At 41.6% G+C, this 24,771-nt stretch overlaps 1 protein-coding gene across 1 annotated transcript in view; it reads right to left on the reverse strand.

Moving 5' to 3' along the window:
- PFKL (phosphofructokinase, liver type) overlaps positions 1 to 24,771 on the reverse strand; it is a 388,593-nt gene that overhangs the window by 108,487 nt on the left and 255,335 nt on the right. The window contains exon 14 of the mRNA XM_040439347.1: positions 22,768 to 22,838. Coding sequence (XP_040295281.1) covers positions 22,768 to 22,838 — 71 coding nt within the window. The remainder of the gene's footprint in view (positions 1 to 22,767; positions 22,839 to 24,771) is intronic.

Here is a 24,771-nt window from a genome sequence, read left to right on the forward strand (position 1 = left end):
ACTCCCGACACGGGAAGGTAGTGACGATAAATAACAAGAGGCCCTGTTATTGGAATGAGTACACTTTCGGTTAACAAGGATCTATTGGAGGGCAAGTCTGGTGCCAGCAGCAGACTTGCTCCCGGCCTCCACAATGTTCACCCACGGTGACCAGCTTCCCTGTTCCTGCTAAGAAAAACATCCCCACAACATGATGCTGCCACCACCATGTTTCATGGTGGGGATGGTGTGTTCAGGGTGATGTGCAGTGTTCGTTTTCTGCCACACACAGCATTTTGCATTTAGGCCAAAAAGTTAAACTGGCTTCATCTGACCAGTGCACCTTCTTTCACATATTTGCTACATCCCCTACATGGCATGTGGCAAACTACAAATGGGACTTCTTATGGCTTGGCTTCAAAAATGGCCACTCTTCCATAAAGGCCAGATTTTTGGAGGACACTACCTGAGCTGTGGATCTCTGCAACTCCTTCACTTAAAAGATACTTGCTACTTTGTGTTTGTCTATCCCATAAATCCCTAATAAAATACATTTAAGATTGTAGGTGTAACGTGAAAAAAAGTGGAAAAGTTCAAGGGGTATGAATCATTTTTCAAGTCACTGTATGAGGAACAGTATCAGTAAATGCTTTTGCAAAATCCAAGAACACTATATCCACAGCCACCCCTAACCTGGCTTCTAACCTCTTTATAAAAACAAATCAGGTTAATCCAACAGAGGTAATATCATTACAGGCAGGATTACAACATCAGATAAGCAAGTAACTGCAGTAAAGTAATCTGTACAGACCAAGAAGTGGCGCCTATTAGGTCTAACTTTAGATATTGAAATGGGAAATTAAAAACAACATTAGCAAAAATTCTAAAAGTATGTTAAACGTGATTTGAATAGGTAATTTTATGATTACACATTTAGGATGCAGCTCTGTAAGTGCTCACATTGATTTCTGCATATCAGCATAAGCTCAACAAAAAGTCTGTATGTATAAGACTTCCTATATATCAAGGGTATAACCATCAGACACTACATAAAAATCAAACCGCTATTGGCATAAACATGATTGTCCCATACACTAGTTATATATGGGTTACAATGTGACAAATCATGAGGAAGAAACAATTCTAACTAACAATTTAGTGGGTGCAGCTCCACAAATGATGTTATTTCAGTGACATACTGCATTTCCTATCGACATTTTTTTTTTACATTAATGTTAATTGGGTTTTAAGACATTACAATATAGAAAACACAGTAACTTCCAATGCATAATATCAATATATGCAAAAGAAACATCTAAATAATAAAATCCAGAAAAAAAAGAAAAACAAGAAAAAATAAAAGTGCCAGAAGCCCTTACACATCTGAGAAAAATCCATAGTCCAATCAATGCGCAGCAAGAGTGTTCAGTAAACAATACATAAAGATTCATAGCTCAGAGGATTTATCTTGAAGAACTATATGAGCTTTGGAGCCAAAGATGCCAAGTTGCAGTGAAGGATTTGAAGGAGTTGGTCGAGTGTGGTGCAAGCCTCTCGTACATGCATGTAGTAGATACAATGGATAGTACGTCCTCAATAGTGGGAGCTACTCGCTTTTTCCACAAATTAGGTAAATAGAAATAACGCACAATAACGCCATCTGAGCAGATTTTGGAACTTGACAGCCCAGAATGTTATTAAGAATGTCATACATGTTGTCCCAAAATAGTTTTAGTAATGGGCATGTCCAATGTATATGCAGAAGCGTTCCTTTCTGACAACAATTTCTCCAACAATAAGGAAAGGAGGTTCGATACTCAATATCTGCAGGATAAAACTTACCAGGAAAGGTTAAAGGACCTTAACATGTATAGCTTGGAAGAAAGAAGAGACAGAGGGGATATGATAGAAACTTTTAAATACATAAAGGGAATCAACTCGGTAAAGGAGGAGAGCATATTTAAAAGAAGAAAAACTACCACAAGAGGACACAATTTTAAATTAGAGGGGCAAAGGTTTAAAAGTAATATAAGGAAGTATTACTTTACTGAGAGAGTAGTGGATGCATGGAATAGCCTTCCTGCAGAAGTGGTAGCTGCAAATACAGTGGAGGAGTTTAAGCATGCATGGGATAGGCATAAGGCCATCCTTCATATAAGATAGGGCCGGGGGCTATCCATAGTATTCAGATATATTGGGCAGACTAGATGGGCCAAATGGTTCTTATCTGCTGACACATTCTATGTTAATATAATTTGTCTGGGGTTTAATACCATCTAAAGATCGTTTTCGTAGTGGCCTCATAGTGTGCGATACACTTAAATATATATATATATATATATATATATATATATATATATATATAAAAGAAAACAAAGACAAAAACATACAGCGCCTCATGTGCGATATCGTCTTAGTGTATGTGCAGCTATAATGGATTTATATGCGCTTACCGAATGCCGTGAGTAGTCACAACAGCTATGAGGGCTTTGCTGGTTTTAAATCCTTACCAGCAAAAGGTGATGCTGTGCTGCTGCCCAGGTCTCTTCCTGGCTTGAACGGGCGAGTATCAGGATGATTTATAGATAGTGGAGAAAAGTAGACGAAACTCAAAATTCGGTATGAAACATGCAGAAACAGTGTTCTTAGGAAGTTCTTTATTGTAATAATAAAATGTCAACGCATTTCTGGGACGAAGCGTCCCCTTCATCAGGACAGTATTGGTAAGACATGCACAGGGAAGCTTTAAAAAGGCAAATTTTTTGGCGGGCTGATGGAGGAGTGTGGGGGGGGGAGGTATACAGGTGTGTTTTACATAATTAACAGAGTCTGCAGTTAGTATTGTAGGGTAGCTTGCTGATGGTGGAAAATCACATGGTCATACGAGTAAGAATATCCCTCATGCAGCATTAGAGTGAGCGCTTGCTCTAAGAGGTTAAAACGATCGCATCCAGTGTCTGTTTCACTAGGGGCTCCACGATCAATTACATGCTATGTGCCGTGCGCCCGCCACGGAGTAGGAGATGTTCAGCTCGCTGGTTTTTGCACCTCAGGGGAAAAGGATATATTGGAAAAAATACATTGTACATGTTGTACGATAGAGGGGTCGGGTGCTGTGCTATGCAGCTGGATGCAGCGGCTGCCCAATAATAAATATATATACTAGCATAAGATAAAGAGTTTCGAGTTTCATCGTTATCCTAGGGGATTCGGGTATTGTATCGCTGTAGTTCCCATTTTTTCAATGAGAATTATAGAGGGTCGACCAAAGGAAATTAGGGACATCGGGAATGGCAGCCCTGTGCAAGGGAAAAACAATGACTTAACAGAAAAAGAAACTGGGTGGGATAAGAAGGTTAGAAATTGAATAAGACAAAATAACAGTAGTCATAAAGCTAAATTTAGACATAAAAATATAACAATTATAACAATAAAATTACAGCGGTCTCTAACTTTTGGGGGCAGTCTGTTAGTTATAAAATGGTTTCACTCATTTTGTTAAGACCGTATGGGTTGAGGGTATCAAGTTGATAAATACAATAGACCTCTCTTTTCTGTAATTTTTCAAATCAATTAAATGGATTATCAGATATAAAATCAATTGGCGTAATTCTCAGGGGATGGTTTGCTTGATTAGGTGTGGACGTGCAATGTCTTGAAAGGCTGTGTGTCAAGCATTGTTTTTGGATATTGTGCCTATGCTGGTTGACACAGTAATTCCTGCGTAGTGCGCCCAATGTAATGCAATCTGCATCCACATTCTATCAAATATATAACATACGAGGAGTGGCATGTGAGATGGTGTTTGATTGGGAATACACTGCCATTGTGAGTGAATTTGAACGACGTCTGGTTTTTGGTTATAATTTTGCAACATAAGCATCGTAACGACCCACATTTTAAGCTCCCTAATCTTGGAAGGTGCTTGTCATTATGGTTGTCCCGTTTTGGCTGATGCTGTTTTAGTTTTCTTGGGGGCGAGAATATTTCATATAGTAGGAGTACGTCTGTACGCAATCTCGGGCCCACCGGAAAGATATTTGGATAAATGTGGGTCCTGGCGTAGGATGTGCCAGTGTTTTTTAAGGCTCATTAGGATATATTTATTTGATGTGTTAAACTACGTGACAAATTCTATGTCATTAGTGGTCTGATTGTTTTAAAGCAGGAACAAGGCACTGTGTCTGTGTCATACTAGCTTTTTGGGAAAGCCTTTGTCACTTAACCCTTTTTTCTAATATTTTCGATTGAAATGTGTAATCTTGATTGCTCGTGCACTTTTGTCTGATCCATTTATTACATTGTCCGTAAGGTATGTTTTGTAGCCATTTTTCAGGGTGAAAATTAATGTAATGAATGTAACTGTCTGTGTCTACTGTTTCGAAGTAGGTTTTAGTAGATAATTGGTTGTTTTGGTATGTGATGTCGTTTTGTTGCAATTTTGTTGTAATTTGGCGTAAGCGAGATACCCCAATCAGTACTGCTCAGTGAGTCACAAAACAGTACGGCGGAGGTCTCGTCACCATCCCATACAGTGAATATTTCATCAATATATCTTTTGTAGTATTTTATCCGCTTGTTATATATGGGGTGGTCTAGGATGTGTTGTCTTTCAAAAGCACCCATAAACAACTTTGCGAAGGACGGCGCCACTTGTGTCCCTATAGCGGTCCCTCTGCATTGATGGTAAACCGTATTGTTGTAGATGAAGTAGATCTTTTCCAAAATAAATCATAAGCCCTCCAGAAAAAAATAATTTTTTTAGTGTGGTGTCGCTTTCAAGTTTTGACACAGCTAATCCCGAGATCGTGCTGTATGTTTGAGTAGAGGGCATTGACGTCTATTGTCAGTAGTGCATAGTTTTCGAACCATGGAAATGTCTTGAGTTCTTGTATGAGCTGACTGGAATCAAGCAGGCAGCTGAGCAAGTTTTTTTTTACCTACGGCTGGAGGTGAAGGTCCATATATTGTGATAGATTGCTGGTTGCGCAATTTGTGTTCGATACAATAGGTCTGACCGATACACTTAAATGCCATATTGATCAAATGTAAAGAATAAATGATGCCTTGTCCTCAAATATACAGCTCCTACTCTCAAAGATTATAAGGTGAGAATTTTTGAAACCTGGAGTTAGAGAGCATAAAGTAATCGATAGATTTTATTTAAACCTTTAACTTTTTTTTATTTTTTATGTAACAAATGCGGGTTACCATAGTCAATCATTTGCATTTAATTGCTAAGAAAGTTCCTGATCTGGAGGTATTTTTAAAACTCTGACCTTGACAAGAAATGTTTTTTTACAAATGACAATGTATAGAGACATGTACTATCATATAGTTGAGAAACATGGAGAAGTCCCTTCTCAAGAAAAGTAGATTCAGATCAGGAACACATGCTGGTACATATTGCAGTGGGACCAAAGACAAAGAGCAGTCAGGTTAATAAGTTGTTTCTATGAAACTCAGTCCAACAACATAAAGCTGCATTTGTGAGAGGGGATCTTGTAGCTACAGGATGGATTCCCTCCAGTGAGGCAAATAGAAGGGCAGGTAATCAAGTTGGGAAAACAAGGAAATTCTCAACATGCACCCATTGTTTTGGAACCTCAAGTGACCACCAATTAGAAATCATGGTTACTCGTATGTTTGGCACTCCGAATCCTCCACTCGGCTTATCCTTTGTCGAGGGCTTGTGGCCTGCACATATGACATGAGCTTATGCATAGACTGAAAGAACTTGTTGGGAACCTGAATGGGAACAGGTAGAGGGAACCAGTGTGAAACAGGCTAAAGGAATTGCTCTCCCGATTATAAACACGCTATAGTGTTTGGGGTTGAGCATTTCCTCCCATTTAGGCCACTTTGCTCAGTGATCTTTCTTTACATATATTGAATGTTATAATTCTCATCATTGGTAACATTGTGGTGCACCTGGTAGCCTGTGTCACACAGCCTGTTATAGGTGGGGCTCGCAGCCTCCTCCTCCTTCCAATTGTATTAGTGATCTTACTATGGCGGTATGTAAGAGTTTGGCTGTGAGTCGGTCCTTAGCACCTATCAGACTATGTTCACACACACGATAGGTAGTTTAGCGGTAGGACCCACGCCACACAGACAACTTTACCGGGGCGCAAAGGGCTAAAGTCTCAGCTTTTAACATCAGTGTGAGTGTCTAGCCAGTATGGTCAGTCGCATATTATTGTGGTGCACCTTTTTTCAGTGATTTATGTATTCTTATATTTTCACCCACACATTATTTCATCTTGTGTAGGATGTTTTTGAGGTGCATGTGGTCCGCTGCCGGCATCCTCCATTGTATGCATTCTTGCTTAAAAATGTTTGTTCATCGAGTGCATATCTGAGGGAGTAATAAGTGGTCACCCGTTTTTCTTTAAATATACACTGACGAACAATTGGAGAGCTTATAACGATTGAATTACTAATTACTACAGCGATCATTGCTCAGTGTAATGTGAGAACTTTTGAATGCTAACAAGTCGCTAACTATTCGATCATCAATCTTCACTGGTACGAAATCTGCTTGTCTAATAAAGTCCTAAGAGTTGCATCTCCAAACAGGGGTTGGAACATTCTTCAAAGGTCAAAGTTATGGGTACATGGTCAGACCATGTTATAGTCTCAATTGTAGCAGACTTAGACTAAAGTAGGAGTTCTTTATCTACAAACCGGATTCCCAAAAAGTTGGGACACTATACAAATCGTGAATAAAAACTGAATGCAATGATGTGGAGGTGCCAACTTCTAATATTTTATTCAGAATAGAACATAAATCACGGAACAAAAGTTTAAACTGAGAAAATGTACCATTTTAAGGGAAAAATATGTTGAATCAGAATTTCATGGTGTCAACAAATCCCCAAAAAGTTGGGACAAGGCCATTTTCACCACTGTGTGGCATCTCCCCTTCTTCTTACAACACTCAACAGACGTCTGGGGACCGAGGAGACCAGTTTCTCAAGTTTAGAGGTAGGAATGCTCTCCCATTCTTATCTAATACAGGCCTCTAACTGTTCAATCGTCTTGGGCCTTCTTTGTTGCACCTTCCTCTTTATGATGCGCCAAATGTTCTCTATAGGTGAAAGATCTGGACTGCAGACTGGCCATTTCAGTACCCGGATCCTTCTCCTACGCAGCCATGATGTTGTGATTGATGCAGAATGTGGTCTGGCATTATCTTGTTGAAAAATGCAGGGTCTTCCCTGAAAGAGATGACGTCTGGATGGGAGCATATGTTGTTCTAGAACCTGAATATATTTTTCTGCATTGATGGTGCCTTTCCAGACATGCAAGCTGCCCATGCCACACGCACTCATGCAACCCCATACCATCAGAGATGCAGGCTTCTGAACTGAGCATTGATAACAACTTGGGTTGTCCTTGTCCTCTTTGGTCCGGATGACATGGCGTCCCAGATTTCCAAAAAGAACTTTGAATCGTGACTCGTCTGACCACAGAACAGTCTTCCATTTTGCCACACTCCTTTTTAAATGATCCCTGGCCCAGTGAAAACGCCTGAGCTTGTGGATCTTGCTTAGAAATGGCTTCTTCTTTGCACTGTAGAGTTTCAGCTGGCAACGGCGGATGGCACGGTGGATTGTGTTCACTGACAATGGTTTCTGGAAGTATTCCTGAGCCCATTCTGTGATTTCCTTTACAGTAGCATTCCTGTTTGTGGTGCAGTGTCGTTTAAGGGCCCGGAGATCACGGGCATCCAGTATGGTTTTACGGCCTTGAACCTCACGCACAGAGATTGTTCCAGATTATCTGAATCTTCGGATGATGTTATGCACAGTTGATGATGATAGATGCAAAGTCTTTGCAATTTTTCGCTGGGTAACACCTTTCTGATATTGCTCCACTATCTTTCTGCGCAACATTGTGGGAATTGGTGATCCTCTACCCATCTTGGCTTCTGAGAGACACTGCCACTCTGAGAAGCTCTTTTTATACCCAATCATGTTGCCAATTGACCTAATTAGTGTTAATTGGTCTTCCAGCTCTTCGTTATGCTCAAATTTACTTTTTCCAGACTCTTATTGCTGCTTGTCCCAACTTTTTTGGGATTTGTTGACACCGTGAAAATTGGAATCAACGTATTTTTCCTTTAAAATGATACATTTACTTGGATTAAACGTTTGATCTGTCATCTACGTTCTATTACAAATAAAATATTGACATTTGCCATCTCCACATCATTGCATTCAGTTTTTATTCACAATTTGTTTAGTGTCCCAACTTTTTGGGAATCCGGTTTGTACAATAATCAGTGTGAGAATAGCTAATGTAAATAGCTGTGAGGTGTCATAACAATTTGCCCAGTGATTTGGGGAGGGGGTAGATTACAGAGGGTAAACGTAGTGTCTATTGAAATGTCAAAAGAAAAAGGAAAAAGTCTGGTACCGTGTTAGAAAATAGAAAACTAGTTTAGTGCCATAAAACTATCACACCCCTTATCTTTAAGATAATTAAGGACTCATTCTCAAGATCTTTGATATGTTCTGTTTTTTTTTTATAAATGTCCATTCATTCCCCCATGTCTCTGTTCTTATTGCATATACTGTATATATTGCTGTTTCTTCGCATGTTCTTGTAGTATGCCTGATGAAGGGACTAGTGATATCTCGAAAGCTCGCTATGTAACATCATTACTTTTATTTTTTGTTAGCCATTAAAAGGTTTCAAACCTGCAATACTCTTTTTGTTTCTCTTAATGAGAGCACTAAACTATTGAAATGTCAGACACACAGTTGAAATCTCCACTTTAAAGGAGTTTACCCTATTTAACTCTGTTCGCTAATCTTAATACTTTATGGAAACCTCTCAATTATCTCTTGTTTGGAGCATAGACAAAAGTATATAAGACATTGTTAATAGATTATACTAAAAGGATATATTTTCTATTGCAGATGTATTTTCCCATAAGCTCCAAGGCAACTTAATTACAATAAGGACACATATGGCCTTTTAGGTGTGGTAGGACTGAAATATGACGGGGAGATATGGATGTTTAATGTGAGATTCATCCATTGATACAATATGTATCTCTCAAGCACAAAAGATGTTACATTTAAAGTTTTTAGCTTCAGACCACGTGCCCATTTTTGTGGGCTATTAAGTCCTTTTATGTTCATATAAGTAATTTTGGCAGTACAACACCGTTATGGCAATATTCTATGAGAAATAAAAAAACGCCAGACCATAGAAGTCAAGCGTGTGGACAACAGGGGGCGCACTTTCACAACCAGTTGTCAAACAAATTTCAATTTATTCAATGACAGCGCGTTTAGGGGTACCGCTGACCCCTTTATCAAGTCTGAAAAAAAGTAAATATAATAGAGAAATATATATAAAAAATACGCATAAAAAATATATATAAAAATGGTATAGAGTATGGAAATAAACGTGTTGATAAAACTAAACAGATATATCATAAATCATAAGGCGTTTTATGCATACATAAAAGAGTGTTAGTATCGATAAAAAAAAATGATTATATATATATATATATATATATATATATATATATATATATACATACATACATATATATACATACATACACAGGGAGTGCAGAATTATTAGGCAAATGAGTATTTTGACCACATCATCCTCTTTATGCATGTTGTCTTACTCCAAGCTGTATAGGCTCGAAAGCCTACTACCAATTAAGCATATTAGGTGATGTGCATCTCTGTAATGAGAAGGGGTGTGGTCTAATGACATCAACACCCTATATTAGGTGTGCATAATTATTAGGCAACTTCCTTTCCTTTGGCAAAATGGGTCAAAAGAAGGACTTGACAGGCTCAGAAAAGTCAAAAATAGTGAGATATCTTGCAGAGGGATGCAGCACTCTTAAAATTGCAAAGCTTCTGAAGCGTGATCATCGAACAATCAAGCGTTTCATTCAAAATAGTCAACAGGGTCACAAGAAGCGTGTGGAAAAACCAAGGCGCAAAATAACTGCCCATGAACTGAGAAAAGTCAAGCGTGCAGTTGCCAAGATGCCACTTGCCACCAGTTTGGCCATATTTCAGAGCTGCAACATCACTGGAGTGCCCAAAAGCACAAGGTGTGCAATATTCAGAGACATGGCCAAGGTAAGAAAGGCTGAAAGACGACCACCACTGAACAAGACACACAAGCTGAAACGTCAAGACTGGGCCAAGAAATATCTCAAGACTGATTTTTCTAAGGTTTTATGGACTAATGAATTGAGAGTGAGTCTTGATGGGCCAGATGGATGGGCCCGTGGCTGGATTGGTAAAGAGCAGAGAGCTCCAGTCTGACTCAGACGCCAGCAAGGTGGAGGTGGAGTACTGGTTTGGGCTGGTATCATCAAAGATGAGCTTGTGGGGCCTTTTCGGGTTGAGGATGGAGTCAAGCTCAACTCCCAGTCCTACTGCCAGTTTCTGGAAGACACCTTCTTCAAGCAGTGGTACAGGAAGAAGTCTGCATCCTTCAAGAAAAACATGATTTTCATGCAGGACAATGCTCCATCACACGCGTCCAAGTACTCCACAGCGTGGCTGGCAAGAAAGGGTATAAAAGAAGAAAATCTAATGACATGGCCTCCTTGTTCACCTGATCTGAACCCCATTGAGAACCTGTGGTCCATCATCAAATGTGAGATTTACAAGGAGGGAAAACAGTACACCTCTCTGAACAGTGTCTGGGAGGCTGTGGTTGCTGCTGCATGCAATGTTGATGGTGAACAGATCAAAACACTGACAGATTCCATGGATGGCAGGCTTTTGAGTGTCCTTGCAAAGAAAGGTGGCTATATTGGTCACTGATTTGTTTTTGTTTTGTTTTTGAATGTCAGAAATGTATATTTGTGAATGTTGATGTTATATTGGTTTCACTGGTAAAAATAAATAATTGAAATGGGTATATATTTGTTTTTTGTTAAGTTGCCTAATAATTATGCACAGTAATAGTCACCTGCACACACAGATATCCCCCTAAAATAGCTAAAACTAAAAACTACTTCCAAAAATATTCAGCTTTGATATTAATGAGTTTTTTGGGTTTATTAAGAACATGGTTGTTGTTCAATAATAAAATTAATCCTCAAAAATACAACTTGCCTAATAATTCTGCACTCCCTGTACACACTGCTCAAAAAAATAAAGGGAACACAAAAATAACACATCCTATATCTGAACTAATTAAATATTCTTCTGAAATACTTTGTTCTTTTACATAGTTGAATGTGCTGACAACAAAATCACACAAAAAAATAATAATGAAAATCTAATTTTTTAACCCATGGAGGTCTGGATTTGGAGTCACCCTCAAAATTAAAGTGGAAAAACACACTACAGGCTGATCCAACTTTGATGTAATGTCCTTAAAACAAGTCAAAATGAGGCTCAGTAGTGTGTGTGGCCTCCATGTGCCTGTATGACCTCCCTACAACGCCTGTGCATGCTCCTGATGAGGTGGCAGACGGTCTCAGGAGGGATCTCCTCCCAGACCTGGACTAAAGCATCTGCCAACTCCTGGACAGTCTGTGGTGCAACGTGACGTTGGTGGATAGAGCGAGACGCGATGTCCCAGATGTGCTCAATTGGATTCAGGTCTGGGGAATGGGCGGGCCAGTCCATAGCATCAATGCCTTTGTCTTGCAGGAACTGCTGACACACTCCAGCCACATGAGGTCTAGCATTGTCTTGCATTAGGAGGAACCCAGGGCCAACCGCACCAGCATATGGTCTCACAAGGGGTCTGAGGATCTCATCTCGGTATGTAATGGCAGTCAGGCTACCTCTGGCGAGCACATGGAGGGCTGTGCGTCCCTCCAAAAAAATGCCACCCCACACCATTACTGACCCAATGCCAAACCGGTCATGCTGGAGGATGTTGCAGGCAGCAGAACGTTCTCCACGGCGTCTCCAGACTCTGTCACGTCTGTCACATGTGCTCAGTGTAAACCTGCTTTCATCTGTGAAGAGCACAGGGCGCCAGTGGCGAATTTGCCAATCTTGGTGTTTTCTGGCAAATGCCAAACGTCCTGCACAGTGTTGGGCTGTAAGCACAACCCCCACCTGTGGACGTCGGACCCTCATATCACCCTCATGGAGTCTGTTTCTGACCGTTTGAGGAGACACATGCACATTTGTGGCCTGCTGGAGGTCATTTTGCAGGGCTCTGGCAGTGCTCCTCCTGTTCCTCCTTGCACAAAGGCGGAGGTAGCGGTCCTGCTGCTGGGTTGTTGCCCTCCTACGGCCTCCTCCACATCTCCTGATGTACTGGCCTGTCTCCTGGTAGCGCCTCCATGCTCTGGACACTACGCTGACAGACACAGCAAACCTTCTTGCCACAGCTCGCATTGATGTGCCATCCTGGATAAGCTGCACTACCTGAGCCACTTGTGTGGGTTGTAGACTCCGTCTCATGCTACCACTAGAGTGAAAGCACCGGCAGCATTCAAAAGTGACCAAAACATCAGCCAGGAAGCATAGGAACTGGGAAGTGGTCAGGTCACCACCTGCAGAACCACTCCTTTATTGGGGGTGTCTTGCTAATTGCCTATAATTTCCACCTATTGTCTATCCCATTTGCACAACAGCATGTGAAATTGATTGTCACTCAGTGTTGCTTCCTAAGTGGACAGTTTGATTTCATAGAAGTGTGATTGACTTGGAGTTACATTGTGTTGTTTAAGTGTTCCCTTTATTTTTTTGAGCAGTATATATATATATATATATATATATATAAAAATATATACGCACCAAAGGTACAGAGACTCATAATAATAGTCAACAGATGGCCATATATGAATGAAATGATTATATGATAAATTTAAGTACAGTAATAATGATAAAAAATTAATAAAACCGAATAAGAAGGCCCAAAACTTACAGGGACATATACCCAGGAAATCAGACCAATATCTTACTGTTTTTGAAGAAATTTTACTTAGGGAAAGGAGAGATGGAAATATACTGAGAGACTGTAATTCTAAGATGCAGTTACCAGTGAAATTGTAGCTGTAAATATAAGCAGTGATTGAGCTGGGGTACATAGTTATTATTGATGGATCGGGTCTATGAAAAAGAGAGGAGGAAAAAAGGTTGGTACCTGGAAGCAGGTCAGCAGGATGGCTAGCACGGCCACTATTCATCGAGAACTCTGACAGTACTCAGCATGCGCTTGCTGCTATGGTTAAGGAGGAGTGGTCGGGAGGAGCAAGCTGCGCCGATTGGAGGAGCATCCGAGGCGGGGTTGAGGTAGCTGCTGGTGAGGCTGCAAAGAGATGATGGGATCATGTAGAAGCGCTATGCCACTGCAGAGGATGTGCAGGGAGTGCAGGATAAGGAGCACTGGGGGGGACTTGGACTAATGTATAGAAGTGGTGTTTTAGAAACTTGAAAGGGGGCACTAATGCTGAATCAGATGTAGAGGGGATGCTCGAGATGGACTATATTATGATATAGAGGAGGACAGGCGGAGGAACATGTACAATTATGCGCGAGTGTGCATGCTCAATATGTGAACATGTATGCGCATGTAAAAATGTATGTACATGTATATACACACACACCACACCCGTCCAATAAGGAGGAAGAATATGAGGGGTAATGGTAATAATGTGACTGCTGGTGGAGAGGGGGATAATGGATAAGATGGATGCATATATTGATGGATGAGTGTCAAAACTAAACTTGGGAGATGTAAGTCAGGAATATGAGTGGGAGTTTAGAGAGCGAGTTGTAAGAGTGACAAAATCATGAGTGTCAGGATGGATTATGAATGAAGGGAGGAATGAGATGAACATAATGAATATATTGATACATTGACATGTAAGGCAAAACTATGAGTGCCTCAATGACAGGAGATTACTGTGTGGGTAGCATTAATAATGCAGAGGGAAAATGAGAAATACGGTCTGGAAGCAAAAAAGGGGAAATTGTGGGGACAAAGATGTATTCCATATAGTCTAAAGGTGTCAAACATTTGCTTTCTAGACTCTCATTCAATCCATAGGGTTCCAAGGTCTGTAGCTTGAAGATCCAGAACATCTCTTTTTTGCGGCATTCTGAATCTATCAAAGGAGGATTGGTGTGATAGTCCGTTTGAAAGGATCCTTATTGTGGGTGGAGAGAAAATGTCAGGAGACACTGTGCTTAAGGTACCCCGCATAATGTTCTATCAGGGTTTGTTCAATCGCTCTCTGGGGGACTGGATGGTGCGGCCCACATACTGCAGTCCACATTCGCATTCCAGCAGGTAAACAATATATGAGGATGAGCAGTTCAACAAACTTTTATGGGAAATTCTTCTCCCGTTGTGTTGCTCTTGAAGTCCTGCACTTGATTCAAAATGCTGGTGCAACACTTACAAAGATTATGGCTACATTTGTAACTGCCAACATAATTAGGATAGCATCTCACACTGGTTGAAGTTGTAACACCCTTCTTTTTCAGTTTGCTTGGTGCTAGAATGTTCTTTAGCGTTTTTGCTCTCCTGAAGGTGATCTGTGGTCTGGATGTTATGATTTCTTTGAGGTACGGATAATTTTTTTGTATGTGCCAGTGTTTCGTTAGGATGGTTGTTAGGGCCTCATGGTTGGTGTTATAAGTGGTAATGAATGAGGATTTGTATTTTTTTGTGTTCTCCATTTTCAAAGGTTTATCCTTCTCTTTGATGTTCAAGCATTCCTTCTGGCTTTGGCTGCTTTCTCGCATGAAGGCATCTTCTATGATCCTTCTTGGATATTTTTATTTATTTATAAAACTCTAGGATCACGTAGGATCTCACTCTACACTGCGTGCAGAATTATTAGGCAAATGAGTATTTTGACCACATCATCCTCTTTATGCATGTTGTCTTACTTCAAGCTGTATAGGCTCGAAAGCCTACTACCAATTAAGCATATTAGGTGATGTGCATCTCTGTAATGAGAAGGGGTGTGGTCTAATGACATCAACACCCTATATTAGGTGTGCATAATTATTAGGCAACTTCCTTTCCTTTGGCAAAATGGGTCAAAAGAAGGACTTGACAGGCTCAGAAAAGTCAAAAATAGTGAGATATCTTGCAGAGGGATGCAGTACTCTTAAAATTGCAAAGCTTCTGAAGCGTGATCATCGAACAATCAAGCGTTTCATTCAAAATAGTCAACAGGGTCGCAAGAAGCGTGTGGAAAAACCAAGGCGCAAAATAACTGCCCATGAACTGAGAAAAGTCAAGCGTGCAGCTGCCAAGATGCCACTTGCCACCAGTTTGGCCATATTTCAGAGCTGCAACATCACTGGAGTGCCCAAAAGCACAAGGTGTGCAATACTCAGAGACATGGCCAAGGTAAGAAAGGCTGAAAGACGACCACCACTGAACAAGACACACAAGCTGAAACGTCAAGACTGATTTTTCTAAGGTTTTATGGACTGATGAAATGAGAGTGAGTCTTTATGGGCCAGATGGATGGGCCCGTGGCTGGATTGGTAAAGGGCAGAGAGCTCCAGTCCGACTCAGACGCCAGCAAGGTGGAGGTGGAGTACTGGTTTGGGCTGGTATCATCAAAGATGAGCTTGTGGGGCCTTTTCGGGTTGAGGATGGAGTCAAGCTCAACTCCCAGTCCTACTGCCAGTTTCTGGAAGACACCTTCTTCAAGCAGTGGTACAGGAAGAAGTCTGCATCCTTCAAGAAAAACATGATTTTCATGCAGGACAATGCTCCATCACACGCGTCCAAGTACTCCACAGCGTGGCTGGCAAGTAAGGGTATAAAAGAAGAAAATCTAATGACATGGCCTCCTTGTTCACCTGATCTGAACCCCATTGAGAACCTGTGGTCCATCATCAAATGTGAGATTTACAAGGAGGGAAAACAGTACACCTCTCTGAACAGTGTCTGGGAGGCTGTGGTTGCTGCTGCACGCAATGTTGATGGTGAACAGATCAAAACACTGACAGAATCCATGGATGGCAGGCTTTTGAGTGTCCTTGCAAAGAAAGGTGGCTATATTGGTCACTGATTTGTTTTTGTTTTGTTTTTGAATGTCAGAAATGTATATTTGTGAATGTTGAGATGTTATATTGGTTTCACTGGTAAAAATAAATAATTGAAATGGGTATATATTTGTTTTTTGTTAAGTTGCCTAATAATTATGCACAGTAATAGTCACCTGCACACACAGATATCCCCCTAAAATAGCTAAAACTAAAAACAAACTAAAAACTACTTCCAAAAATATTCAGCTTTGATATTAATGAGTTTTTTGGGTTCATTGAGAACATGGTTGTTGTTCAATAATAAAATTAATCCTCAAAAATACAACTTGCCTAATAATTCTGCACTCCCTGTAGGAAAGAAAATCGCTCTTATCGCTACAGTTTCTTCTAATCTGTTTAAACTGGCTAAACGGAATGTTGTCCATCGATTTCTTGTAGTGAGCGCCTCTGTAGTTGAGGTAGCTAATACTATCAACCTTTTTGAAGTATGTCTTGGACTTGATGGTTTTGTCATCTGACTATAAGACCAGATCTAGATATTCAATAGATGACGCCGACACGTTGGATGTAAAGGAGAGGTTCCATGTGTTCGTATTCAGGTGAGAGTTAAAGGCCTGGTCTTTTTTATGGTCAATGCAACGCTTATAAAAGACGATCTTGTCTTTCCAGCAGTGACCGTTGTAGACAAACTTCATCTTCAAAACGGCCCATGTACAGGTTTGCGAAGCTCGGTGCGAAACGCATCCGCATCGCGGTCCCCTTCTGCTGCCTGTAAATTTTCCCCTCAAATGAGTACACGTTATGTGAGAGGATAAAAAGGATTGCATCCAAAACGTTTTATGTTTGGGGGAAAGGTGGCAGTTGGTTTCCAAGAAATGACTCGCAGTTTTGATGCCTGCTGATTGTGGAATATTGGAGTAAAGGGCTGCCACGTCTAGTGTCAGCCAACTATATTATGGTTCCCATTTAATATCTTTCAATAGAGTGATAAGTTGTGTCGAGTCTCTTAGGTAAGAGGGAAGGTTCATAACATATTTCTGCAAGAAAACGTCCACATGAGTAAGATTGCTAGTTAGTGAATTTATCCCAGAGATAATTGGTCTCCCTGGTGGATTCCTAATGTCCTTGTGGATTTTTGGTAAATAGTAGAAAAATGCAGTGTTCGGGTGGTCCACTGTTATATATTATCTTTCTTTTTTAGAGAGAACTTGGTCCTCTTCGGCCGGACAATCAGGTTCTTTTGATTTTCTGTAAGTGAATTCACGGAAAGGGGTTCATAATATCGTGGGTCATCTAAAATCCTGCTTTCTTCTTTTACTGTATATAGTAGTCTTAATTCTGTAGGACTATTCCACCTCCCTTGTCTGCGTTCCTGATGACAAGGAATTTATTGTTGTTCAGTTTAGTCAGCGCGTCCTTTTCTTCTTTAGTCAAGTTGTTCTTGATCTTGGTATTTTTATTGATGTTTCTCATATCTTTGGAGACTAGTGAGAAAAAGGTGTTAATATGGTTTCCTCTTTGATGGATGGGGTTAAAGGTAGATTTTGGTTTTAAGCTGGTTTAAGTGGTAGCCGTTATATCAGTAGTCACTGGGTCTTCCTCTTTTTCGCTAGCAATAGGTTGTCTGGACTCAATGGCAAAATGCCTTTGGAGTGCAACATTTCTAATGAATGTATTGAGGTCACCAAAAAGTTTGAATTCACTAAATTTATCAGCTGGGCAAAATGACAGACCTCTCTGGACAGATGTTTTGGCCGAGGAGAGGCTGAATCCAGAGAGGTTGAATATTTTCACTGTAGCATAATTTTGTTCCTTTTTGGATTGTCGGGGTTCTGTACGGTTGCCTCTGTATTTTTTGCTTCTTCTGGGTTCCCGGTTTCGGACTCCTCCTCTCTGTCCTCTTCAGCATTTTTCTTTTTAGCCCTTTTAGGGGCGGTTTTGTCCTGGGTTAGAAGAAATCTGATATTAACGTTGTTCCACCTGATGGTTGTTTTAGAGCATATGTCGCTTGCAGGGTCAGTGCCCCGGGTAGCGATAAAAAAGACACCGATTGGTTGGTGGTGCGATTAAAGCAAATCTGTTCATTCTCTGGGGTGCTAGTATTATGAAGTGTGAGTAGGGAGTCTTCCAACATAGATGGATCTGTCCCAGTGGGGTTCAGTGACGTGGACACTGATGGGAACGAGGTGGGAGGCAAATTGAGAGGACAACCTTGGGGAAGGTTGGGGGTGGTAACTGGGGGAAGAAAGAGACCGTGGTAACGATGGTATGGATGGTGGAGTAAACCATATTGGAGTGTATGATTGGGGCAAGGTGTGAATTGAAAAGGGTCGCATGTGTGCTGCGACAATTTTATTTTCACCAAGGGAAGATACTGGTGGATTTGTGCATTTAGTGAAAAGCTTACTCTGGGTGGTTTGGGGCAGTCTCTGTCTATTGGGAGCCTGGGGAGAATGAGGGCAGGGTCCAATGTTGGTGGCTGGGGCCCTCGAAGGTGGGCGCTGTACGTGTCCATGATTAGGGTGATTGCTACGGTACCTGGTGTACGTCAGGGTATTATAAGTTGGTGGTTTGGCATGAGGTTTGGGGATGTTAGAGCCCGCTGGCTCACTAATCGTGTGCGGCTGATTATTGGGTTTTGACTAGGGATCGACCGATTATATTATCGGCCAATATTCAGGATTTTGAACGTTATTGGTATCGGCATCTATTTTGCCGATATACCGATAACGTATTGGGAACACGGATCTCGCTGCTGTCAGCGCTCTCCGTGTTCCCTCAGCAGCACAGGTGAGAAGGCACCTGAGGGGTTAACTGCCGCGGATCGCAGCTACTTGTCAGAGGTCGGGAGCCGGCTATACGATTCTGCAGCCAGCTCCCGCCTCCTGTGTATGAATTAATGAGAGAGTTATCTTCAATGGTGGCACAGTGCGCCCCTCCCCCACCCCAGTAATAAAGCATTGGTGGCGCAGTGCGCCCCCCCCCCAACCCCAGTATTAAATACACTGGTGGCGCAGTGGGCCGCCCCAACCCCAGTATTAATTATTGGTGGTGCAGTGCGCCCCCCCACCAAAGCCCCCCAGTATTAATCATTGGTGGCAGTGGCCACAGGGTCCCCTCTCCCCTCCTCCTCAGTGGAAATTTCGATCGGAGCCCCAGCCGTGTAAGCCTGGGGCTCCCATCTGTTACCATGGCAGCCAGGACGCTATTGAAACCCTGGCTGCCATAGTCAGCTCCCTTGCTGCTGTGTGCACAAAGCACAGAGCAGCAGGGAGAGTGTGAGGTCCTATTCACCCTGATAGATTATTCACTCAAAATATTGATTATAAAGGAAAAAGAAAGATTTACAAAAAATAAAAAATACACGTTAACAATAAACATTCATTTTCAGCAGATGTGTAGGAATTTTTATTTTTTTAAAAAAATGAAAATTCACAGAATATCGGTATAAATTATCGGCTATCGGTCTGAAAGTTCACAGATTATCGGTATCGGCCCTAAAAAAATCTATATCGGTCGATCCCTAGTTTTGTCACTCTCTAGACAATTTGGTAGTTTTTTTTATTTATAATGTCGCACTCATGTTGGCGTAATCGACCTGTAATTAGTCTGTCGTATTTAGTATAGTCCGTATGTGTGTTGAAATTGGTCAAGTGGCAAGTCTGTCGGTGGATTTGCTCTTTAAGGAAATTACATAAGGATTTGCGTTTGGTGCATAGGCAATCCATCAATAATAACTATGTACCCCGGCGCAATCACTCATTAGTATCAGCTGCATATATTTACAGCTACAATTTCAATGGTAACTGCATCTTAGAATTACAATCTCTCAGTATATTTCCTTCTATCCTCTCCCGAAGTAAAATTTCTTCAAAAACAGTAAGATATTGGTCTGATTTCCTGGTTATATGTCCCTGTAAGCTTTGGGCCTTCTTATTTGGTTTTATTTATTTTTTATCATTATTAGTTTCATTTATCATATAATCATTTCATTCATATATGGCCATCTGATGTACCTTTAGAGTATATATATATATATATTTCTATATATTTATTTTATCAATACCAACACTCATGTATGCATAAAACGCCTTATGATAATTTATGATATATCGGTTTAGTTTTATCAACACTATGTTTCCATATTCTATACCCTTCTTTTATATATATATTTTTTATATATATTTCTCTATATTATTTTACTTTCTTTTTATAACTTGATAAAGGGGTCAGCCGAACCCCGAAACGCGTTGTCATTGAATAAATTGAAATTTGTTTAATAACTGGTTGTGAAAGTGAGCCCCCTGTTGTCCACACGCTTGACTTCTATGGTCTGGTGTTTTTCCATTTCCATTTCTACTATTTACCCGATTGGTGGTGTGGCTCCCACCAAAGGTGCTTGGAAAAGTTCAGGCTGCATCAACTGTTAACCATCTCCATTAGGCCCACATTGTGGTTGGACCCAATTTGGTGCAACCAAAATTTCCCACTATTGTTGATAGTGTTTTTTTGACATACTCACCCTATGAGCGCCTTTCTCTCCTCATTGCCACTATTTGCAATATTCTATGAGAGCAGGGGAAAAAGTTTAACTGCAGCCAAATATCAGAGACTCACTCCATACAGGACTTCACAAAAAGCTAAGTGTTCCAGGATCCCAGTCTGGGAGCGTTGATAGATGTGCATGTTGATTGCCACTCAGATATAACTGGAGGAGGAGATGGCTTTTTCCTTGGGATAGAGTCCATCCACAGGTTCCATTGTTGATGGAGAGCTATTCCATTATCCACAGACTTGATTATGTGAAAGACGATGTCATGTTTGATTATCAGATGGGCTGGAAAGTCCCAACAACCTGGCTTACTCTAACAGTAGTGGTGATCAGAGCAAAGTCTCTTCTAAGTTGTAGATAAATCAGCATAAAGGATAACGGTTTGGTATGGAGCAGGCAAAAGAGTATGTTTCCGTGCTGCTTTTAGAAGTTAGTCTTTCACATGAAAAAAGTGTATACGTGCAAACACACCTCTCAGAACAGAGTCAGCTAAAAGTTTGGGTTTAGTCTACTATAAATTCTTTAAATAATAAGGCCTGCTGCTGTGCAGTTAAGGAGAAGGGCCTTGATAAAGGACTGCAGGTACGAGGTGAGCTTTTGTGCGGAGACAGATTCCAGAACTCCATGCAATTCAACCTTATTTCTGAGCAATCTATCCTTGAGGATCGCAACTTTGGCCTTATGAGCTTGTATATTTCCCTCCAGATCATAGTGAGCATCAATTAGTTCGTAATGGGATGAAGTAAACTCTACCATTTTTCATCCAGGCCTCCAGGTCCTGTACCGAAGATGTGACTGAAGAAGTAAATTGGGTCATGGATCATTGTAGTTTGCAGGGAGTGGCACACCACCTGTATCATGGCTTCCAGAGAAAACTCAGCAATACTGGCAGGTCATCAAAAATGTTGCTTACTTGCAGCTCAGCTAATTCGGGGGAGGATACACGGCTATTTGCTTGACTCCTGCTAGGTTCAGACATCCTGTTTAGCGGGAGGGCCGGAGGGTGTGAGAGGAGAGCTGTGAGCTGGATGGGAGAACTAAACCCCCAGGAGCAGGTGAGTATTGTGGATCCCTATCAATATCAGGAGCAGGATCAGAAGCCAGTAAGGGAGGAGAGTCAGCGCCAGTGTTAACCTGGCACCCCGGGCTTCCTCATTCCTCCCTGCTGCTGTGCACCATGCTGTGCGGTTTAGCTGTGGTCTGCACTCTTGCCTCTGAGTGGAGCTTGTGCTCCAGCTCAGAGTCTCTTGTGTGCATATAGGGTGTGTGCAGGCGTGTTTCTACTTCTTATGTAAGGCAGTACCCACACGACCCCCATCTTCCCCAGCCTATGGCTGGCCTGCAGGATGTATTTAAACGTGCCTCCTTCTACAGGAAGGTGCCTGAGAAACTTGGTCACTAGCTTGTCTAGCCCCATTTTGTGAAGGTAGTTGGTGTGAATCTGCTTTACTGTGTACCGGACCCTGGTTCTTATCTAAACTGACTTTGCCTATTTGCCGCCTGCCCCTGACCTAGGACTACGTTCACAGACTTTGCCTCATTGCTGCCTGCCTTAACCTAGACCTTCGTACCCTGACTACACTTCCACCTGATCAGCCTCTGGCCTCCCAGAGCCCTCTGGGTGTACCGTATCAGCTGGAGGTCAGTCCAGTGGGTCCACGCCTAGATCTTGGTTCCCTCATGTCACCTAGGTACACCTCTAGGGAAAGTCTATACTTACCATCAGGAGGTATTGTGAAGAACAAGGGGTGTACTTAGACTTCGCACTGTGAGGGAGCTGGTCTCAAGGGACAGCGGGTTTGCACCCGCTAAACATAACATTTGGAATCTCTGGGATCAAATTGACCCACTGTGGAGGAAGACTTGCAGCAAAATAAGGGGTACAGTTGCCGAATGAGTGCTGTTGGAGCAGAGCAGCAAGATCAAGCAGCCATCTTTTCCGTTAGACAAGCCACACTCCTTCTAAAGACATTTTTCATCTCTAAGGAAATTTTCTTCAAAACATAGATAGCCAATCGAATATAAATTTTTGTATGCTTAATAAGACATTTTGTTTAGATGTGTTTTAACACATTAATATTTTAATAGTCATCAGTGATACATAATAAAAGAAAATCCATTTATGATGAAAAGAAGTTGGCCAGCCCACACCCTCCCCACATAAAGCTCCATATTGTGAATGTAATAGAAAACTACTCTGTAACACAAGAACTATCTTCTATTATATATACAATATTTTCAAATATTTGTACATACCTTTTTGTTCCTAACATTGATCCACCCCGGCCTAGCCATCCAGCAACATCATGCCAATCTACTTCGTTAATCTAGACAAAAATAAGTATAACGTTTATGTACATTTACAGTTAAACAGTAAATTACACAATTAAAGAGGACCTTTCACATTACCATATAAATAGCTGGCAGTGCTCTTCTTTTTTTCTATGCGCTTCTCTCGTTACCCCGCTGTGCCCACCGTTCTACAGTAGTTTCCCGCCCTATTTGTAAATCCATACAATTGGTACAGGGAGGACGAAATGGCCATGTTTCTCAAGGAGACGCCTCTTGAGAAAACATGGCCATCTCCTCCTCCATGTACCGATGGTATGTATTTACATACAGGGTGGGAAACCAGAACGGGGGGCACAGCAGGGGAATGGAGCAGCGGATAGAAAAATGATGATTACACTTACCGGTAATCGGATTTTCCTGACCCCACGACAGCACCACTGAGAGATGGCTCCGCCTCCATGGACAGGAAACCTGTAGCATAAAAAGGTGGAGCCACTCTCCCACCTCAGTGGGTTTACAGAGTATGAGAGGGACTCCCCTTTTGGTTAATACAATATACATATACATTTTTTATTTTTATTTTTTTGCATCTCACCACGTGAAATTTTCCACCAACCACCACCTTAGGGAGGGAATTAGACGGGTGCTGTCGTGGGGTCAGGAAAATCCGATTACCGGTAAGTGTAATCAGAATTTTTCCCCTCCCCCACGACAGCACCACTGAGAGAGATTACATAGAAATCAAGGGTGGGTGACAACCTCTAATACTTTAGTACCAAAAAGTAGGTCAGAGATGGAATCAAGTTGAAGTCTATAGTGTTTGTAGAAGGTAGACGGAGAAGCCCATGTGGCCGCCCTGCAGATTTGGTCAATAGAAACACTAGACCTTTCTGCCCAAGAGGTAGACACCGCCCTAGTAGAGTGTGCCTTCAAAGATAGCGGAGGAGACAGACCAGAACAGGAGTAAGCTAAAGAAATTAGCTCTCTAATCCACCGGGCGATGGTACTTTTTGAGGCCGCATTACCTTTCCTGGCCCCTGCGTACAGGACCAACAAGGATGAGGATTTTCTCCAGTCCTTGGATCTCTCCAGGTACTGGATCAGGCACCTTCTTACATCTAATAAGTGCCATCTTTCTTCTTCCTCAGATTTTGGCTCTGGAAAAAAGACTGGGAGAAATATTTCCTGCAACCTGTTAGTCTTAGAAGGTACTTTAGGGATGAACTTTGGATCTGGCCTCAGTATCACCCTATCCTCGCGTATGGTCATGAATGGGGTATTAATAGATAGTGCCTGGAGCTCGCTAACTCTACGTGCTGAAATAAGCGCTATCAACATAACCAATTTTAGCGTAAGATTTTTAATTGAGCAATCCTCAATGGGTTCAAATGGATGAGTAGTCAAGGCTTTTAAAACCAAGTTAAAGTCCCAGGGGGGAAATCTGGGTCCCCTGACTGGTGCAATCCTATCCACTGCCTTGAAGAACCTAACTATCCAGGGATCCATGGCCAGGCTCCTACCACTCAAACCTGAGAGTGCCGAAACCTGAACCTTCAGGGTACTTTTTGCTAATCCTAGAGATAGCCCTCTCTGTAGAAATTCTAATACCTGTTTGGTGGAAATCCTTTCTGGCCAAATACTGGTGTCGAGACCTGCAAAGGATAGAAATCTCTTCCATATTCTGGCATAAATAGTATTAGTTACTTTTTTCCTGCTACTAAGAATGGTAGTAACTAGTGCTTCCGAGAATCCTTCCTTAATTAAGTGTGCCCTCTCAATCTCCATGCTGTGAGATGTAAGGATTCTACCTCTGGGTGCATTACTGGGCCCTGCCTCAGGAGATTCGGACTCTTGGGAAGAATCCATGGCTCTGCTACCGACATGGATCTTAGCAGGGAGAACCATGCCCTTCTGGGCCAGAAGGGGGCTATCACTATCATGTTTGACTTTTCCTCCCTTATCTTTTTG

This window comes from Bufo bufo, chromosome 7 (genome assembly GCF_905171765.1).
Source record: "Bufo bufo chromosome 7, aBufBuf1.1, whole genome shotgun sequence".
Lineage (NCBI taxonomy): Eukaryota > Metazoa > Chordata > Amphibia > Anura > Bufonidae > Bufo > Bufo bufo.